The sequence below is a fragment of the Choloepus didactylus genome, chromosome X, assembly GCF_015220235.1.
Source record: "Choloepus didactylus isolate mChoDid1 chromosome X, mChoDid1.pri, whole genome shotgun sequence".
Lineage (NCBI taxonomy): Eukaryota > Metazoa > Chordata > Mammalia > Pilosa > Megalonychidae > Choloepus > Choloepus didactylus.
This window is the reverse complement of record NC_051334.1, coordinates 58,488,613-58,510,488: the sequence shown is the minus strand read 5'-3', so window position 1 is coordinate 58,510,488 and position 21,876 is coordinate 58,488,613. Positions and strand designations below refer to the sequence as shown.

The 21,876-nt window shown below is 39.7% G+C and overlaps 1 protein-coding gene across 1 annotated transcript; it reads right to left on the bottom strand.

Moving 5' to 3' along the window:
* Positions 1-235: 235 nt before the first annotated feature.
* LOC119522164 (zinc finger protein 596-like) lies at positions 236-10,055 on the bottom strand. The gene is made up of 3 exons (XM_037820813.1): positions 9,408-10,055; positions 8,324-9,277; positions 236-320 (listed from the first exon to the last, which is right to left on the bottom strand). Exons 2-3 carry the CDS (start codon positions 9,205-9,207, stop codon positions 236-238), a joined length of 969 nt encoding a protein of 322 aa, XP_037676741.1. The 5' UTR covers positions 9,208-9,277; positions 9,408-10,055.
* Between the last annotated feature and the right edge of the window lie 11,821 nt (positions 10,056-21,876).

Sequence of the window (21,876 nt, the reverse complement as noted above, 5' to 3'; positions counted from 1 at the left end):
CTTTTTTACTTCAATTGCTCTTTTTCACTCTAATTATTATTCTTGTTATTTTTGTGTGTGTGCTAATGAAGGTGTCAGGGATTGATTTACGTGATGAATGTACAACTATGTAATGGTACTGTAAACAATCGAAAGTACGATTTGTTTTGTATGACTGCGTGGTATGTGAATATATCTCAATAAAATGAAGATAAAAAAATAAAAAAAAAAAAAAAAAAGAAAGTACCCACAAAGTTTACCTCTTACAGATGGTGAGCAGGCGGGAGAAGCAGGACTGAAAACTGGTCTCAAGTCTAAACCCTGTATTGGCACACAACTTCCTATGTACGAAGAGAGTTAGAAGTATTTTCAGATATAGGGTCATAGACTAATTTATTTTAATTATATATTTAGAATTATTTTGTCAGCATGGACTGGATGGATGCAAATTTTGTTGTAATTTTTTTTTCTCTCTTTTGTTTTTCTAAACGGCCTAGCAATATTGTTTTTAAATATTGTTGGGAACTGAGGACTGTGAAATTGCCCGGGGAAAGCCAAGATACCAGAGGTTCCCCTAGACCAGTGGCTTTCTGCAGGGGTCAGGTTGCCCCCCGGGACACATTTGGCAATGTCTGCCGACATTGTTGGTTGTCATAACTGGGGAGTGGGGGGTGCTGCTGGCATCTAGTGGGTAGAACCCAGGATGCTGCTAAACATCCTACAATGCACAGGGCAATCCCCCAGCAACAAACAACTGTCTGCCCAAATATGTCAGTAGTGCCAAGGCTGAGAAACCCTGCTCTTGGGCAATCCTGTCCCTTTTCAGGCAGTTTTTCAACCCTCATTTCAGAGTCATGTTTTCTCAAACAAAGTGTATCCACATTTTGAATTCCAGTTGTATTCCATATGAATAGTCATCACAGTTCTGAAAATCTAAGACCATTTCTCAAACTGTAGGAAGGGGGAGAGTCTGGAGAGGAAATTGTTTCATTCTTCCTATAGTTTGAGATCTATAAAACTTTGAGATCCAGTCAAAAACTTTTCTTGACGGTTTCCTCTTTTGTATTTTTTTTAAGTATCACATAAACCACATTGATGTTTTAGTTTCCATAAGCGCTAAACAGTGGCAAGCTATACAAATATTTTTACCACACTTTAATTGTTCTTTTTTATACAAAGAATACTTATTTGTAAAGTTCCTAGGGGAATTTTAATATTTTTAAAGCTTTTTATTTCTTTCATATTTAGCTAACCTAGTTGGTCTAATGAACTATCAGTAGTAAAATGAACCCTCTCTGTTAGAATAGCACCTTGTTCTAACTAGTCATGTTTTGAGCATTCTGCTGTGTTTTATCAAATTTAAAGCAGGAAGTTTGTTTGTATTTTAAATATAGATCTACTTATAAATTCTGGAATATTAAGATAGGTAGTTTACCAGATGATATATAGGACACTGAATTCAGTTTGATTTCAGATAAACAATAATTTTTTGGTATAAGTATGTCCCATGCCCTATTTAAGATATACTTACAGTAAAAACATGATATGTTGTTTATCTGAAATTTTAATTTAACTGGGTATTCTGTATTTTTATTTGCTACATCTGGCAACCCTAAAGATAGACCCCAGCATAACTGGAAAATACGTCATGTCTGACATCTACTTGCATAACTTTATCTTGGGTGTTTTACTTTACAAAAGTAATAAATAATAAATCTCACAAAATTATTTACCAAAAAAAAAAAAAAAAAGGAATCAAAGAAGAAATTGCAAGAGAAATTGCTAAATATCCAGATGTGAGTGAAAGTGAGAACACAACATATCAAAACTATGGGATTCAGCAAATGAGGTATTGAGGGGGAAATTCATAACTCTAAATGCATACATTAAAAAAAAGAAAGAGCTAAAATCAAAGAGCTAATGGAACAACTGAAGAAGCTAGGAAATGAGGAGCAAACTAATCCTAAAGGAAGTAGAAGAAAACAAACAACAAAGATTGAAGCAGAAATAAATGATATGGAAATCAAAAAAAAGAATAAAGAGAATAAATAAAACCAAAAGTTGGTTCTCTGAGAAGATCAATAAAATTGACAAACTTTTAGCTACACTGACAAAGTCAAAAGAGAGAAGACCCAAACAAACAAAACAATAAATGAGATGAGGACTATTACTGCAGATCCCAAAGAAATTTAAAAAAAACATTATAAGAAGATACTATGAACAATGGCATGCCAACAAACTAGACAATTTAGAGGAAATGGATAATTTCCTGGAAGCACATGAGCAACCTAGACTTGCCAGAGAAGAAAGAGAAGACTTCAACAAACCAAGTAAAGAGATCCAATTAGTCATCAAAAACTTCCTACATATAAAATCCTAAAGCCAGATGGCTTCACTGGGGAATTCTACCAAACTTTCTTGAAAGAACTGACATGATTCCTCCTGAAACTCAAAAAATTGAAGAAAATGGAATACTACTTGTTTTATGAAGCTGACATCACTCTAATGACAAAACCAAATAAAGATGCTACAAGAAAGGAAAACTACAGGCCAATCTCCCTAATTCATATAGATACAAAAATTCTCAACAAAATACTTGCAAAATGAATGCAAAGACACATTAAAAAATCATACACCTTGACCAAGTGGGGTTCATCCCAGGCATGCAAGTGTGGTTCTACATAAGAAAATCAATCAATGTAATACAGCACATTAACAAATCAAAAGGGAAAAATCAAATGATCATCTCCATAGATGCTGAAAAAGCATTCAACAAAATTCAGCATACTTTTTTTGATAAAAACACTTCAAAAGGTAGGAATTGATGGGAACTTCCTCAATATGATAAAGGGCATATATGAAAAACACACAGCCAGCATAGTACTAAATGGTGAGAGACTAAAAGCCTCTCTAAGATCAGGAATGAGACAAGGATGTCTGCTGTCACCACTATTATTCAACATTGTGCTAGAAGTTTTAGTCAGAGTAATCTGGCAAGATTAAAGGCATCCAAATTGGAATGGAGGAAGTAAAACTGTCATTATTTGCAGATGATATGATCTTATATTTGGAAAACCCTGAATAACTGGCACACATACTTGAGCTAATAAACAAATTCAGAGAAGTGGCAGGATACAAGATTAATGCATGTCAGTAATGTTCCTATACACTAGAAATTACCTAGCTGAAGAGACACACAAGAAAAAGATTCCATTCTCAATAGCAACTAAAAAAATCAAGTACCTAGGAATAAACTTAACCAAGGAGATAAAAGACCTCTACACAGAAAATTACATAACTTTACTAAGAGAAATAAAAGGGGACCTAAAGAGATGAAAAGATATTCCATGTTCATGGATAGGAAGGCTAAAAGTCAATTGTACCCTGCAGATTAAATGCAATTCCAATAAAAATTCCAACAACCTACTTTGCATACTTGGAAAAGCTAATTATCAAATTTATTTGAAAGGGAAAGATGACTCAAATTGCTAAAAACATTTTAAAATTAAAAATGAAGTGGGAGGACTTATACTTCCTGACTTTGAAGCCTACTATAAAGCCACAGTAGACAAAACAGCATGATATTGGCACAAAGATAGACGTATTGATCTGTGGATTTGAATTGAGAATTCTGAAATAGATGCTCAGATCTATGGTTGACTGATTTTTGATAAAGACCCCAAATCCACTGAACTGAAACATAACAGTGTCTTCAAAAAATGAAGCTGGGAGAAGTGGATAACCATATCCAAAAGGATGAAAGAGGACCATTACCTCACACCCTATAAGAAATTAATTCAAAGTGGATCAAAGACCTCAATATTAGAGACAGTATAATAAAACTCCTAGAAGATAATGTAGGGAAACATCTTCAAGTCCTAATATTAAGAGGTAGCTTCTTAGACCTTACACCCAAAGCACAAGCAATGAAAGCAAAAGTAGACAAATGAGAACTCCTCAAAATCAAAAGCTTCAGTATCTCAAAGGAATTTGTCAAAAACATGAGGAAGACAATCAACACAATGGGAGAAAATATTTGGAAACCATGTATTTGAGGAGACTATCTTGCATATATAAAGAAATCCTACAACTCAACAGGAATAGTACAAACAGCCCAATTATAAAATTAGCAAAAGTTATGAAAAGACGTTTCTCTGAAGAGTAAATACAAATGGCTAAAAAACACACAAAAAAATTATTCATCTCCACTAGCTATTAGGGAAATGCAAATCAAGACCATAAAGAGTTATCTCACACCGACAAGAATGGCTGCCATTAAACAAACAGGAAACTGCAAATATTGGAGAGGATGTGGAGAAGTTGGAAACCTTATCCATTGCTGGTGGGACTGTAAAATGGTACACTCTGGATAGACAGAGACCACTCTGGAAGACAGTTTGGCATTTCCTCAGAAAACTAGATATTGAGTTACCCTATGATCCAGAAATTTCACTTCTCAGAATATAACCAGAAGACACGAAAGCAGTGACATGAACAGATATTTGCACACCAATCAAAGCAGCTTTGTTCACAATTGCCAAGAGATGGAAACAATTCAAATGTCCTTCAACAATTGAGTGGATAAACAAGATGTGTTATATACACATGATGGAATACTACACAGCAGTAAGAAGGAATGAGGTCATGAAACATATGACAACATGGATGAACTTGAAGACATAATGCTGAGTGAACTCAGCCAGACACAAAAGGAGAGCTACTGTATATTTCCACTAATGTGAACTCCATGAAAAATGTAAAACAAGTGTCTTATAATGTAGAATATAGAGGTCCTAGATATGGTCAGAAGATAGTGAAGGTGGAATCATAACATAATATATACAGATATGAAAATGGGGGTGAAGTTAATGGTATTGGAATGGTCAGGTGTGACCATAGTTCATTAATGGGGTTATAAGTATCAGTCAGTGATGCAATGAAGGTGGACATGTTTGTAAATGGTTATTTAAAGGCATGTAACCTACAGAGTAGCACCACAAACCTAAATAAGTGTTATAATATACTTATAAGGTATGGCACAGGTACAGAGGGTTAACAACAGAGTGGCATAGAAAAACTACCTGTTACATATTAAAGACTGTATTTAATAGGAATATCTTACCAACACTACACTAGGGATGAATAATTAGCAGCTAAGATCTCTGGGGGGTATTATGTTATGATAATTATGTTGTGTTAACTTTAGTTGAGAGTGATGATGATTGTAAAACTAAGTGATGATAATGTAAGAAACTGACCATTTAACTTGGGATAGAATATATATTAAGCAAAATTAGGAACCCACTACTTAATAAATCAAGCCCTTGACTTGATGCTGGCTCTTGTGAAATTTAGGGTTATAAATGGGGGGCTGAGCTCTCCTATAATTATGCCTAAGATGCACCTCCAGGGATCCTTTTTTGTTGCTCAGATGCAACCTTTCTCTCTCTAAGCCCAACTCAGCAAATAAAACCATTAACCTCCCCTCCATGAAGGACATGACTCCCAGGGGAATGAATCTCCCTGGCAACATGTGACATGACTCCCAGGAATGAGCCTGGTCCTGGCAGCAAGGATTTGAAAATGCCTGTTTTACCAAAAGAGGCAAAAAACAAAGGTAGCAAGCTGAGGTTGCAGTGGCTACAGGATCCCAAATAGATTTGAGAGGCTATCCTGGAGGTTTCTTTTATGCAAGCTCAAGCTAGACATCTCAAATGGCCACAGTATGTCATGCCCTTATCAAAAGAGGTTCCCAAATGCTTAGGTCTCTACCTGAGATTCTATAAAGATTCACTCACTAAGTTTTATCTCTCAGAAACTTAAATCCACCCGAGTGTTCCTATGCCAGACAAGTCCTAAAACCCAGAGGCAACTGCCTTTTTAAGGTCAACAATCAGATGCAGCCTTCTTCCTCATACTGTCCACATCCCCTTTCAATATGAACAAGTTAGGGTGCTCACTGCCTAGACACCCCTGAAGATGGAGACAGAGATTAAATGAGAGGAAGGAGTAGCAACAAACAAGATAAAATTTAATATAGGTCTATGAATAGTGAACCTGTACATATATATATATATTTGGATACTGGGGTGTTGGAATGGCTGGAGGAAGGTAAATGACATGGTGGAGCTGTGGCCTATGACATCATTTGTGGTTTGCTCTATAGCTGCTAACTGAATTGTGCTTTGAAGGTCTTCACATTTCTGTATATACTTTTTATCGCCTAATGGGGAGAGAGCTGAGACTATGGAACTGTAGCCCATGGCAGTTTTGGGGATTACCTATATAGCTGCTTGTTGAGCTGTGCATTGAGGATTGATGCCTTTTTGTGTGTATGATATATTTTACAGTAATGGAAGTGGCTGAGGTTGTGGAACTGTGACCCATGACATTCTTTGTGATTTGCTCTCTGGCTACCTGTTGAATCATGCTTTGAGAGTTGTTACTATTGTGTATAGATGTTGAAGGAAATAATTTTAAAAAGGCTGCAAAGCTCACAAAAGGAAAAAATAAAATAACATTACATTCATTTTTTTTTTTTTTTTTTTTTTTTTTAGAATTTTCAGCTACAGCTTTTACTTCATAAGTATTTGCAAAACATTAAGAAAAAAACATTGATTTCCTTGTCTAAAACTCATTAAAAAATTCTGCATTCAGCACTCCCAGATCACAATCCTGTGTCTTAATTTGTTTCTCATTAATAGTTTACTAGGCAAAACTCTGCATGATTGAATTGTGTTATAAAGCATTTATTTTTTACGTTTTTCCTAGTATATTTCCAATATGAACTCCATCTGAACCCTTTTTTATTTGATTTTAGTGTTGAGATTTCCTCATTATGGGGAATTAAACTTTGAGGAATAAATTCAAAGCCACCAAAGACTTTATTTCATACACACATACATACATCTGTATATACATCTCTACAGAGACTATTTTATAAAATGGGAAACGTCACATCTATTTGACATATTGCTCTGTAAGTAAATGATTTCACACATTTCTCCAATGAGTAATTATTCCACCAATAATTATGTCCTTGAGTTCTCTAACAGTTTCCTCCTACTGATAATGTCTTTCTTATCAAGTTTTCTCATTTTGGAGTTATTCTAACTCTGAGCTATGCCTGCATACACCAATGCTGAGGCTCAGCTGAAATCTATTATAGGTAATTATATACTGTTCCTCCCAGGATAGTGTAATCATGTTATTTAAGGACACATTGTAAATAAAGGCATTTAGACATTGATGAAACTCTCCTGTGTGAGTTGCTACTTTTTAAAGTTGGTAGGCATGTCTGAGAACTCTTGCATATTCACAAAATATTTATTGAGTTCCATGATGTTCCTACTGGCAGAATTATGTATAAAGGTTTTCCCACAGAGATCATAGACATGTCTCTCCAGTGTCAATTATCTCATGTTGTCTGAGGATCACTCTATCAGTGAACTCTTTCCTGCAAGAAAGCTGACATACGGTTTCTTTCTAGTGTGAGTTCTCCCAAGTTGCCTAAGGGTACCACAATGTCTGAAGGATTTCCTCATAAATTGCAGATATATGGTTTCCCCCAGTGTAAGTTCTCTCATGTTGCTTACAAATACCATATTGACTTAGGGATTTTACACATAGGTGGCAGGTGTATGGTTTCTACCCAGTGTGAGTTCTCATATGTTGTATGAAGTTAGAATTAGGGAAGTCTTTCTCACATAGATGGCATTCATATTGTTTCTATCCAGTGTGAGTTCTCTCATGTTGCCTAAGTTTACAACTCTGATGGAAGGATTTCCCACACAAATGGCAGATATATGGTTTCTCCCCAGAGTGAGTTCTCTCATGTCCCCTCAGGCTACTACAATGACGGAAGGATTTCCCACATTGATAGCAGTCATATGGTTTCTCCCCAGTGTGAATTCTCTCATGTTCCCTCAGGCTACCACACTGACTGAAGGATTTCCCACACAGATGGCAGACATATGGTTTCTCCCCTGTGTGAGTTCTCTCATGTAGCCTAAGTTTAGAACTTACATGGAAGGCTTTCCCACACAAATTGCAGACATATGGTTTCTCCCCTGTGTGAGTTCTCTCATGTTGCCTAAGTTTAGAAATTACTTGAAAGGATTTCCAACATAAATGGCAGACATATGGTTTCTCCCCAGTGTGAATCCTCTCATGTATCCTAAGGCTACCACACCGACTGAAGGATTTCCCACAAACTTTGCAGGCATATGGTTTTTCCCCAATGTGAGTTCTCTCATGTTGCCTAAACTTTTCACTTAGACTGAAGGATTTCCCACATAGCTGGCAGATGTATGGTTTCTCCACATTGTGAGTTCTCTCATGTTGCCTAAGGTGACCACTTTGATTGAAGGATTTCCCACATAGATGGCAGATGTATGGTTTCTCCCCAGTGTGAGTTCTCTCATGTTGCCTAAGGTTACCATGTTGACTGAAAGATTTCCCACATACTTTGCAGACATATGGTTTCTCCCCAGTGTGAGTTCTCACATGGTCTCTGAGCTTTGAACTATAAGTGAAGATTTTCCCACAATGATGGCAGATATATGCTGTCTCCCTAGTGTGAGTTCTCTCATGTTCCTTAAGGTTACAACATTGACTGAAATATTTCCCACATAGATGGCAGACATGTGATTTCTCTCCAGTGCAAGTTCTCTCATACTGTCTAGGGACAGAAATATTTCTCAAGGCTTTTACACATGGATGATAATCATGCAAATTATGTCCAGACTGAATTTGCTTATGTCCAGTAAAGAATGACTGATAACTGATAGCTTTTTGAGAATGTTCATTTACATAGGGCTCTGTTTCCATGTCAGTCAATGTGGAGTGAATTAAATCTTCTCCCAAATGATTACTCACAAATGGATCCTCTCCAATAGTAGAAATCTGCTGCTTTGGCTGGATGGTATATTTCTTCTTATTGCAGATATGTGGCATGGTTATCATTTCTTCTTCTCTATCGTCTTTCTGTCTGCTTGTACTCTGTCCTTGGAGAAATCCTAATCCTTCCCTCCACAGTTCCTCTCCTTGTTCCAACTGGGAAACCACTTCTGATTTGCAGAGCTGATACCCTACTGACACCAGATGACTGATAACCTCTAGCATAACATGTCTGAACAGGTTTCTCTGGGTTTTATCCATCAAGGCCCACTCTTCTGCATCAAAGTCTATAGATACATCACTGAAGGTCACTGATTCCAGTGTTTGCATTGTCAATAGTTCTGCCACCAACGGTCTTCCTCTGATTTCCACTCTCAGTCTGAGCAATAAACATTCAGTGCTTATAGATAAGAACATGAAAAATCATATTTCATGTGTTAATTGTCCCATGGTGGTCAGTTTTTCAATCTCCTCCATGATTCAAGAATAGGTATCTCTAACTCATAACTCTTGTAGATTTTGGTCTTCCCCTGGAGGACACTTCACAGGTCTTCTTCCTTAGGCAGTTGTGGCTTGCTTGGATCTTTCAATTCAGTTTGTAGGCATGCTCCTAGAGGTGGAACTTCTGTTTTCCGCGGCAGCAGCAGCCCTTGGGGTCCTGGGGGCCGGGGGGGCTAGAAACCCTCTCGTCCAGCTCTCGGAGGTGAGTCTCTCTGTCGGCCACGGAGCTGAGGCTCCCGAATGTCCCACCTCGGGGGTCCAGGAACCCACAGAGCAGCACGTTGTTCAGACCTTGTGTCCCGCGTTCAGCGCCAAGACTGGGGAAGGGGCACTTCCGGGATCCGGGTCCTCACTCGGCGCAGCCAAATGACGTCACACCGCACCAGGCTGAAGGATATCTTACAGCTCTTCTTCCTTAGGCAGTTGTGGCTTGCCTGGATCTTTCAGTGCAGTTTGTAGGCCTGCTCCTAGAGGTGGAACTTCAAACCTGTTTTCCGCGGCAGCAGCAGCCCTTGGGGTCCTGGGGGCCGGGGGGGCTAGAAACCCTCTCGTCCAGCTCTCGGAGGTGAGTCTCTCTGTCGGCCACGGAGCTGAGGCTCCCGAATGTCCCACCTCGGGGGTCCAGGAACCCACAGAGCAGCACGTTGTTCGGACCTTGTGTCCCGCGTTCAGCGCCAAGACTGGGGACTCATTTTTATGCAATTTTCTTGATATGTATTCACATAACATACAATCATCCAAAGTGTACAGTCAGTTGTTAACAGTATCATATAGTTGTGCATTTATCACCACAATCAATTTTGAACACTTTCTTTACTCAAAAAAACAAAATAAAAATTAAAACAAAAAAGAACATCCAAAACATCCCATTCCCCTCCTCCCTCCATTATTCATTTACTTTTTTAATACACTTGTATTGAGATATATTCAAACACCTTACAGTCATCCACAGTGTAGGATCAATTATTCACAGCACCATCATACAGTTGTGCATTCATCACAAGAATCAATTTTTGTAACTTTTCCTTACTCCAAAATGAAAATTAAAGCAAAAAAGAACACCCAAAACTTTCTATCCCCTCCATTCCTTCCTATTCATCATCAAAATTTTCTCCACATTTTTCCACTCATCTGTCCATACACTGGATAAAGGGAGTGCAAGCCGCAAGGTTTCCACAATCACACTGCCACATTGTGCAAACTACATAGTTATACAATCATCTTCAACAATCAAGGTCACTAGGTTGCAGTCCAACAGCTTTTGGTATTTCCCATTAGCCATTCATTTTTTTAATTAAATTCAGTTTCATTGAGATATATTCACATACCATACAATCATCCATGGTGTACAATCAACTGTCCACATTACCATAATATAGTTATGCATTCATCATCCCAATCTATTTTTTATTCAGTTTTATTGAGATATATTCACATAGCATGCAATCATCCATGCTGTAAGTGCTGGTTTGAATGTATTATGTCCCCCAAAATGCCATTATCTTTGATGTAAACTTGTGCGGGCAGATGTATCAGTATTGATTAGATTGTAACTCTTTGAGTGTTTCCATGGAGATGTGACCCACCCAACTGTGGGTGATGACTCTGATTGGATAATTTCCGTGGAGGTGTACCCCACCTACCCAGGGTGGGCCTAAACTAAATCACTGGAGCCATATAAATGAGCTGACAAACAGAAGGAACTCAGTGCAGCTGACAGTGACATCTTGAAGAGGAGCTACAGCCAAGAGGGACACTTTGAAGAATGCACAGAAGCTGAGAGAGTAGCTGCAGATGAGAGATAGTTTGAAGACAGCTGTTGAAAGTAGATTCTTGCTCTGGAGAAGCTAAGAGAGGACAAACACCCCAAGAGCAAATAAGAGTGGCATTTTTGAGGAACTGCAGCCTAGAGAGGAACATCTTGGGAGAAAGTCATTTTGAAACCAGAACTTTGGAGCAGATGCCAGCCATGTGCCTTCCCAGCTAACAGAGGTTTTCTGAACACCTTTGGCCATTCTCCAGTGAAGGTACCCAATTGCTGATGTGTTACCTTGGACACTTTGTGGCTTTAAGACTAACTGTGTAACCAAATAAACTCCCTTTTATAAAAGCCAATCCATCTCTGATGTTTTGCATTCCAGCAGCATTAGCAAACTAGAACAGATTTTGGTACCAGAGAAGTGGGGTGCTGGTGCTGCTGTGTTTGCAAATACCAAACATGTTGGAACAGCTTTTTAAATGGATAAGGGGAAGGTTCTGGAAGAATTGTGAGGAGCTTGATAGAAAAGGCCTAAACTGCTTTGAAGAGACTGTGGAAATATGGACTCTAAAGATACTTCTAATGAGGTCTTGAGTAGAAATGATGATGTGTTGTTGTGAACTGGAAGAAAGGCAATCCTTGTTTTAAAGCAGCAGAGAATTTGGCAAAATTGAATCCTGTTGTTGGATGGAAGGCAGAATTTGAAAGCAATGACCTGGAATACTTAGCTGATGAGATCTCCAAGCAAAATATGGAAGAAGTAGCATGACTTTTACTTGCAGCTTATAGTAAAATGTGAGAGGACAGAGATAAGCTGAGAAATGAACTCTTTGTTTCAAAGAAACCAGAAATTGATAGCCTGAAAAACTCTGGGCTTCCAGGGGGTGAAACCCCAGAAGGTACAGCCCAATGTGAGGATGCAAAAAAATATGGAACCCAGCTGCCATTTCAGAAAAAGCCAAGGTTGGAGAAGGAGTTAAGCAGAACAGATTTGTGGAAAGTCTTATTGTCTGAAGGCTTTGACCCCTGTGTGCTTCATGTGAAGCCAACAGAATTTTTGTGGGATCTTTATAGACAGAGTCACTGCTGGTCTGAACTGGAGGGGACAGAAAAGGAACAAATTGAAGGAAAAATTTCTTCAAAGACAGAGCCATGGGGGTTGAGGTCTAAAGTCAAGAGGTCTTGGGCTGGAGAGTGGAGTGACCCACACACATGGGAAGGGTGAGTTTGCCCTGGAGGTAGGTGGTGGGCCTTCTGCCTCAATTCTCTGGAAGAGTTTTGCCACCCCAAGCCCCAAGGAGGGTGGAGCATATTCCCAGGGAATTGGGGAGAGCCTGGCTGCCACCCACTGTTCTGAAGGGGTTGAGCATGTGCCCTGGAGATGGAAGGGAATACAGGTGTTGCCCCAATGTTTGAGGAGGGTGGGCCCAAGAAGGTGGTCTCCCCAATGTGTGGATATGTTGGAGAACTCACCCCAGCATTTGGAGAGGAAAGGGCTGCCAAAAAGGCCCTTAGGAAGGGTTAGAATCCTGCTCTCTCAAGCCCCAAGGATGCAATGTTGTTCTGTAAATGACTCTCAGACTTTGAAATCTAATGGAGTTTGTCCTGCAGGTTTTAGGAACTGTTTTGGTCCTGTGAACCCTGTTTTCCTTTCAGTTTCTCCTTATGACAATGGCAATGTTTATCCTATGAATGTCCCTCCTTTGTACATTGGAAGCACATAACTTGTTCTAAGTTTACAGGTCCACAGTCAGAGGGGAATTTTGCTTTTGGACAGACCACACCTGTAACTGATTTAATGGGATCTTGTACTTTACTATTGTTACTGAAATGATTTAAGTTTTTGTGATATTGTGATAGGATGAATGTATTTTGTATATGGAAAGATCATGTCATTTTGGGGTCCAGCGGGTGGAATGTGCCAGTTTGAATGTATTATATCCCCCCAAATGCCTTTTCTTTGATATAATCTTGTGTGGACAGTCATATCAGTGTTGATTAGATTGTAATTCTTTGAGTGTTTCTGTGGAGATGCAACCCACCCAGCTGTGGATGATGACTCTGATTGGACAATTTCCATGGAGGTGTTACTCCACCCATTCAGGGTGGGTCTAAACTAAATCACTAGAGCCATATAAATGAGCTGACAAGCAGAAGGAACTCAGTGCAGCTGAGAGTGACATTTTGAAGAGGAGCTACAGCCAAGAGGGACACTTTGAAGAATGCACAGAAGCTGAGAGAGTAGCTGCTGATGAGAGACAGTTTGAAGATGGCTGTTGAAAGCAGATTCTTGCTCCAGAGAAGCTAAGAGAGGACAAACACCCCAAAAGCAACTAAGAGTGACATTTTTGAGGAACTGCAGCCTAGAGAGGAACACCCTGGGAGAAAACCATTTTGAAACCAGAACTTTGGAGCAGATGCCAACCATGTGCCTTTCTAGCTAACAGAGGTTTTCCAGACACCATTGGCCATCCTCCAGTGAAGGTACCTGATTGCTGATGTGTTACCTTGGACACTTTGTGGCTTTAAGACTGTAACTGTGTAACCAAATAAACTCCCTTTTATAAAAGCCAATCCATCTTTGGTGTTTTGCATTCTGGCAGCATTAGCAAACTAGAACAGTGTACAATCAACTGTTCACAGTACCATTATATAGTTGTGCATTCATCACCCCAATCTATTTTTGAACATTTTCCTTATACCAGAAAGAATCAGAATAAGAATAAAAATTTAAAAAAAAGAACACTCAAATCACCCCTCTACATCCTACCTTATTTTTCATTTAGTTTTTGTCCCTATTTTTCTATTCACCCATCCATACACTGGATAAAGGGAGTGCAATCCATAAGGTTTTCACAACCACACTCCTACCCCTTGTAAGCTACATTGTTATACAATTGTCTTCAAGAGTCAAGGCTACTGTGTTGGAGTTTGATAGTTTCAGGTATTTACTTCTAGCTATTCCAATACATTAAAACCTAAAAAGGGTTATCTACATAGTGCATAAGAATGTCCACCAGAGTGACCTCTTGACTCCATTTGAAATCTCTCAGCCATTGAAACTTTATTTTGTTTCATTTTGCATCCCCTTTTTGGTCAAGAATATGTTCTCAATCCCATGATGCTGAGTCCAGATTCATCCCCGGGAGTCATATCCTGCATTGCCAGGGAGATTCACTTCTATGGTGTTTTCCTGGGCTGAAAAATCACTTTTTGAAAACAGTCACTTGGAACTCTGCAAAAGCAGTATGTTGCTCCATTTTGAAAACTAAGCAGAATACAGCTTTCATTCACTTCTATGGTATTTTCCTGGGCTGAAAAATCACAGAAAACTGGGGGTCAGGTCCCACATAGGGGGGAGGGCAGTGAGTTCACCTGCCAAGGTTAGCCATTCATTTTTAATAGCTATTTCAGACAGTAACCTGCAAGGTAGAACTTCATTCTAATTAAGAATTTAACAAAAATTTTAGTATTCTATTCCAAATAGTATAGATAGAATGTATAGCCTTTAAAAATAGCCCACAGAGGCTGCAGGAAGGAAGAAGTTGTGAGGCATGCAACTAGGTGAATAGATCTTGAGGACAGCATTTTGAGTAAAATAAGCCAGAAACAAAAGGACAAATGTTAAAATGCCTCACAAATATGGACTAAAAAAATGTGCAAACTCTGAAAATTGAAACTTAGAGCACAGGTTATTGGAGGAAGGTTTATTGTAAAGATCCCTAGATTGTAAGCACTTACAGCAGTCACATGCATTCCTGAGTTGTAATGGTTGTCTCTAAATTCTGAGATGTTGAGCATTTTATGTATAACTGGTTGGTCCCTGGAAATTTGAGTATCTGTGTGGCAATTGAGACTTCAAGCTAGAGTTCAGCAGCCATGAAAGTCAATATTACCTCATACTGCAACTGTTGAAAAAACTGAAAAAGAGTTCAGACTTCAGTTAGAGATATGAATGAAGCAGATCTGGTTAGGACTAAGACAAATCAGACTAAAGGGCAAAGGATGATACTGACTGTGTTTTAAAACTTCAACTTCTTTATGAGACCAAAGGAAGAGATGCTTATTTGGTGGAAAATCTATATTTTCTGTGGCACACTAAATAGTTTAATTTTGTCAGTTTATTCAAACACCATCATTACATGGAACTTTGAATAGGGAGTGAGATTTGGTTGGTTTGTACAGGTTAGTGTGAAACCCCAATACATCCCAAAGTAACTCAGGCAGAGAATAAAAATGCATTTTCAAGACCCATGTGGGGACTTGGGGAAAATGTGGAACTATTAAACTTTCCCACCTGGGGAATTACTGATATTCTCACAAGCATTAGGAATTAACAATGTAAAAGCCCAAGCCCTCAATCTTGGGGCTTGCCCTTATGAATCTTGTAACTGCAAAGAAGAAGCTAAGCCTACTTATAATTTTTCTTAAGAGTCTCCACCAGAGAACCTCTTTGTAACTCAGATGTGGCCTCTTATTTCCTCCTTTTATAGACATTTAGCTTTGATATATTGCCTTTGTTACAATTAATGGAAGCATATGATGGCACTGTTAACTATAGACTGTAGTTTGCATTGATTGTATTTTTTCACACATACCATCCCATTTTCAGCACCTTGTAAAGCTGACATTCAGTTGTTCTCCTTCACATAAAAACATTCTTATATTTGTACATTTAATCAAAATCATTGGCCACTCTAGGTTTCACTAAGTTTTACCATCCCAGTCTTTATTTTCTATCTGTCCTTCTGGTGTCTTACATGCCCCTAATCTTCTTCTTTCAACTCTACTCACAGTCATCTTTGTTCAGTGTATTTACAGTATTGTGCTACCATCATCCAATATTATGCTATCAATTTCTGGTCCTATACAATCAATCCTGTTGAACATTCTGTACTCCTTCAGCATCAAATGCCCAATCTTTACCCTCTTTCTTCCCCCTGGTGTCTTCATTTCTACACTCTTCTCCAAACCTCTCTCTCCTGTCTTTTCCTATCTGTCTGTAGCACTCCTTTTAGTATTTCTTGTAGAAGCAGTCTCCTTTTCATGCTCTCTCTCAGTGTCTGTTTATCTGTAAATATTTCATATGCTCCCTCATTATGGAAGTACAGTTTTTCTGGACATAGAATTCTTGGTTGGCAGTTTTTCTCTTTCAGTCTTGAATATATCATACCACTGCCTTATCACCTCCATGGTTTCTACCAAGAAATTCGCACATAGTCTTATTGAGCCTCCCTTGTATGGAATGGATTGCTTTTCCCTTGCTGCTTTCAGAATTTTCTCTTTGTCTTTGACGTTTGACAATCTGATTAGTAAGTGTCCTGGATTAGGTCTATTTGGATCAGTTCTGGTTTGGATACACTGTGCCACCTGGACCTGTGATTTTACGTTTTTCATAAGAGTAGGGAAATTTTCAATATTTCCTCTATTTTTCTTTCTGTCCCTTTTCCCTTCTTTTATCCCTCTGGAACACCTGTAGCATGTTTATTCATGTGCTTCCTTTTGTCATTCAATTCCCTTAGACAGTGCTCATAGTTTTCCATTCTTTTCCCTATCTGTTCTTTTGTGTGTAAGATTTCAGATGTCCTGTCCTCTAGTTAAGTAATCCTTTCTTCTGCCTTAAGTCTGCCGTTGTATGTCTCCAATGTGTTTCTCATGTCTTCTATTGTTCCTTTCATTCCCATAAGTTCTGCCATTTGTTTATTCAAGCTTATGAATTCTTCTTTATGGTCACCCAGTGTCTTTTTTATACCTTTCATCTCTTGTCACATTTTCCTTCAACTGATTGATTTGATTTAGAAGATTTGTTTGAATATCTTTAATTAGTTGTTTCAACTGTTGAATCTCAGTTGAGGTATCAGTTTGTCCCTTTGAGTTGGTCATTTCTTCATGTTTCCTGATGTCACTCATGAGTTTTTGCTGTCTAGGCATCTGATTTTCTTGACTAGTTTATTCTGGAGGCTATCTCTTTTACCTTGGGTTTTCTTGTTGGTTTTCTTTAATCACTATATTTCTTTGTTTCTCTTGTGAGCCTGCTGTCAGCTTGGCTCTGGCCACCCGTTTTCCCCTGAAATCATGTACCCACCATGGCCTGCCACAGGGATGTGTGGTAGGCACTTGGCACCCCAGCAAGTTCACTGTGTGTGGTAATATAGATCTTCTGGCTTCCAGTGGTGCTCTGTTTTCCACTGGCTGGCAAGACCCTGGGTTTTTTTAACAGTTGTGTTGTTCATATTTCTCAGCCAAAACAATGCTGGGATTCTGTGCAGGCTGTGTAGACCAACTCTTGTTGTCCTAATAAAGGGTCTGGAGCACTTTTTTATGTGTTTCTATTCCCTTGCACTTTCTGGACTGTCCAGCAGATGGCACTGTTCAGTAACTTAATCATCCCCAGAAGCTGCTTTGCCTCCGAGCACAGGCTGCATCTACACAGGTGAGCTGAAACTGCAGGATTCCTATGCCCTCATTTTGATGACCAAATTCTGGCTTGATATGGGGCTACACCTGTGACCAAATACTCCCTTATCTGACCCAGCACTCCAGCCATCCCAAACACAAGGATAGGGCCTCTGGCTGCTGCTTCCCTCAAGTGTAGAGGAAGGATTTTCAGACCCAGGACTGGAAATACAGTCTCTGTCCATGTTTTCTCAGTCTCTTTGTCTCTCACTCACCTGGGCCTTGAAATGTCCTTCCCTGTCCCTTGGGTCTTCAAACAGTGTGGGTATGTCTCACTGTTGTGAGAGATTTTTAAATCTATGCCACTGGTATGAGGGTTCCTGTCTGCTGATTCCATGCTTTTCCCACACAGAGACAGAGTGAGATGGGGAGAAGACTGGCTTCTCTGGGAAGGAAGAGTCCTACCTGATATTTCTTCTCTTTCTTCAAGTGGACATCTGCAGGGTCCTTCTCCAGTCTATATCTTCCTCCAGAGTTTCAAACAATTCAGAATTGTCCTTTTGTTCATTGAATCTCTAGAAAAGAGTTTTCAGTAGCTGTTTACATTGCCATGTTGATGACATCACTCTCTTCTACTTGAATCTTGGTCTGTTCTGTTTGTTTTTGTGAATTTTCTCCTCAGCTCCTATGAATTGTTTAAATTCTTCAATGCCCCATTTTCCTTGCACTTTTCAGTTCTGGAACCTCCTGTTTTGCAGGAATTCAATTTAACCCCCCCCCCTTTTTTTATTTCTCTGAGGCTGTTCTGTTTCTGATTTCTTCCCCATTTGGGTACCCCAGCCTGGTGAGCTAGATGGCATCAATCCAGAAAAGTGGGTCACTCCAGTAAAGTCCATTTTGCAGTTATGTGGTCCAGTCAACATTAAGTGGATTAAATGAGTGCACTACTTGCAGCCAAGGCCTCTCCACACACCCACATCCCAGGTACCCTTATGCATGCAGCACCCCCAAATGGCTTGTATTCTGCCCTGGGCCTCTGTGCACTTGTGATCTAGTGCTTGGATATGCGTTGTATTCTTACATGCTTAAAGTGCCTCTATAGTCTATTACCTGGCTTCTCTGTCTCAGAGGGTCTCCCAATCTGTGGGACTGTGTGAGGGGTAGGGAGAGGGACTGGCACTTGGAACAGCAATTTCCTACCTGACATTTTTCTTTAACTTCACTTCAGCATTTGTAGACTCCTTCTCCAGTCTCTACAGTCCTCCAGAGTTTAAGCAACTCAGATTTGTCCTTTTATTCACTGAATCTCTGGGGACGTTTTTTTCAGGGGATGTCTCATGTTGATGGTGTCATCCGCTAACTTTTAATGTTTTCTTCATTTACTAGTAAAGAGATTGAATCAGTAATAAAAATCTCCCAATAAAGAAAGGCCCAGAACCAGATGGCCTCTGAGGGGGATGCTACCAAATATTCCAAGAAGACAACTCCAATTCTGCTCAAACTCTTCCAAAAATTGAAGAGGAGGGAGTATTCCCTAATACATTCTATGTCACCAATGTCACCCTCATATCAAAGCCAGATAAAGATATTACACACAAAAAAAACTGCAGACCAATATATCTTTGAAAACAGATGCAAAAATCCACAGCAAAATGTTAGCAAACTTAACCTAACAGCACATTAAAGGAATTCTACACAATGAGAGTCATCCCTGGTATCCAAGGGTGTTTCAACATAAGAAGATCAACTAATGTAATGCACCAAATTAACAGAATGAAAAAACCACATGATCATTGTGCCAGTTTGGATGTATTATATTCCCCAAAATGTCATTATCTTTGATGCACTCTTGTGTGGGCAGGAAACATATTGGTGTTGATTGGGTTGGAGACTTTTGATTGGATGTTTCCATGGATATGTGATCATTCAACTCTGGATGAGCTCTTTCATTGGATGGTTTCCATGGAGGTGCAGCCTGTCCATTCAGCATGTGCCTTGATTAGTTTACTGGTGCACTATATAAGCTCAGACAGAAGGACCGAGCTTGCTACAGCCAAGAGGGACACTTTGAATAATGCACAGAAGCTGAGAGTGTAGCTGCAGATGAGAGACAGTATGAAGATGGCCATTGAAAGCAGACTCTTGCTCTGGAGGAGCTAAGAGAGGACAAACACTCCAAGAGCAACTAAGAGTGACATTTTTTAGGAACTGCAGCATAGAGAGGAATGAACTGGGAGAAAGCCATTTTGAAACCAGAACTTGGAGCAGATGCCAGCCATGTGCCTTCCCAGCTAACAGAGGTTTTCCAGATGCCATTGTCCATCCTCCAGTGAAGGTACCCAATTGTTGATGCATTACCTTCGATATTTTATGGCTTTAAGACTGTAACTGTGTAACCAAATAAACCCCCTTTATAAAAGCCAATCCATTTCTGGTGTTTTGCATTCTGGCAGCATTAGCAAACTAGAACAGATTTTGGTACCAAAGAAGTGGGGTGCTGCTGAGTTTGCAAATGCCAAACATGTTGGAATGGCTTTTTAAATGGATAAGGGGAAGATTCTGAAAGAATTGTGAGAAGCTTGATAGAAAAGGCCTAAACTGCTTTGAAGAAACTGTTTGTGGAAATATGGACTCTAAAGATACTTCTGATGAGGACTTGAACAGAAATGATGAATGTGTTGTTGCAAACTGGAAGGAAGGTGATCCTCGTTTTAAAGTGGCAGCAAATTTGGCAAAATTGAGTCCTAGTGTTGGATGGAAGACAGAATTTGAAAGTGATGAGCTGGGACACTTGGCTGATGAGATTTTTAACCTAGAAGTTGTAGATATAGCCTGGCTTCTCCTTGGAGCTTATAGTAAAATGCGAGCAGAGAGAGATTAACTTAGAACTGAACTCTTGAGTTCAAAGAAACCAGAAACTGATGGTTTGGAAAATTCTGGGCTTCCAGGTAGTGGAACCTCAGAAGCTACCTACCAACATGAGAATTTAACCAAACATGGAACCCAGCTGCCATTTCTGTACAAGCCAAGATTAGAAAAGGAGTTAAGCAGAAAGGATTTGTGGGAAGTCCTATTGTCTGATGGCTTTGACACCTGTGTGCTTCATGTGAAACCAGCAGAATTTTTGTGAGATCTTTATAGACAGAGAGGCTGCCAGTCTGGACTGGAGGAAACAGACAAGGAACAAATTGAAGGAAAAATTTCTTCAAAGACAGAGCCATGGAGGTTGAGATCTGGAGTCAAGAGGTCTCAAGTTGGGAGAGTGGAGTGGCCCACACACATGGAAAGGGTGAGTTTGCCCCAGAGGTCGAGGGTGGGCCTTCTGCTTCAATGCTCTGGAAGAGTTTTGCCACCCCAGGCCACAAAGAGGGTGGAGCACATTCCCAGGGAATTGGGGAGAGCCTGGCTTCCACCCCACTGTTCTGAAGGGGTTGAGCATGTGCCCCAGAGATGGAAGGGAATCTGGGTGCTGCCCCAATGTTTGAGGAGGGTGGGGCTGAGAAGGCAGTCTCCCCAATGTGTGGATATGTTGGAGAACTCACCCCAGCATTTGGAGAGGAAAGGGCTGCTGAAAAGGCACTTAGGAAGGGTTAGTCTCCTGCTCTCTCAAGCCTCAAGGATGCAGCATCATTCTGTAAATGACTCTCAGACTTTTTCAAATCTAATGGAGTTTGTCCTGTAGGTTTTAGGAACTGTTTTGGTCCTGTGAACCTTGTTTTCCTTTCAGTTTCTCCTTATGGCAATGGGAATGTTTATCCTATGAATGTCCCTCCTTTGTATATTGGAAGCACATTACTTGTTCTAAGTTTACAGGTCCACAGTCAGAGGGGAATTTTGCTTTTGAACAGACCACACCTGTAACTGATTTAATGGGGCCTTGAACTTAACTATTGTTATTGAAAAGATTTAAGATTTTGTGATATTGTGATGGGATGAATGTATTTTGTATATGGAAAGATCATGTCATTTTGGGGTCCAGGGGGTAGAATGTGCCAGTTTGGCTGTGTTGTGTTCCCCAAAATGCCATTATCTTTGATGCACTCTTGTGTGGGCAGGAAACATATTGGTGTTGATTGGGTTGGAGACTGGATGTTTCCATGGATATGTGATCACTCAACTCTGGGTGAGCTCTTTCATTGGATGGTTTCCATGGAGGTGTGGCCCCACCCATTCAGCATCAGCCTTGATTAGTTCACTGGAGCCCTATCAAAGCTCAGACAGAAGGAGTCAGCTTGCTACAGCCAAGAGGGACACTTTGAAGAATGCACAGAAGCTGAGAGTGTAGCTGCAGATGAGAGACAGTATGAAGATGGCCATTGAAAGCAGACTCTTGCTTCAGAGAA

Bases quoted from the DNA above. Each gene is read 5' to 3' on its own strand.
- LOC119522164 (XM_037820813.1), bottom strand. From the start codon at position 9,207: ATGCAAACACTGGAATCAGTGACCTTCAGTGATGTATCTATAGACTTT. The intron at 321-8,323 runs GCAACATGAGAG...CTTCGTACATAG, and splicing joins AATCAAAGTGGTCACCTTAG to GAAGTTGTGTGCCAATACAG.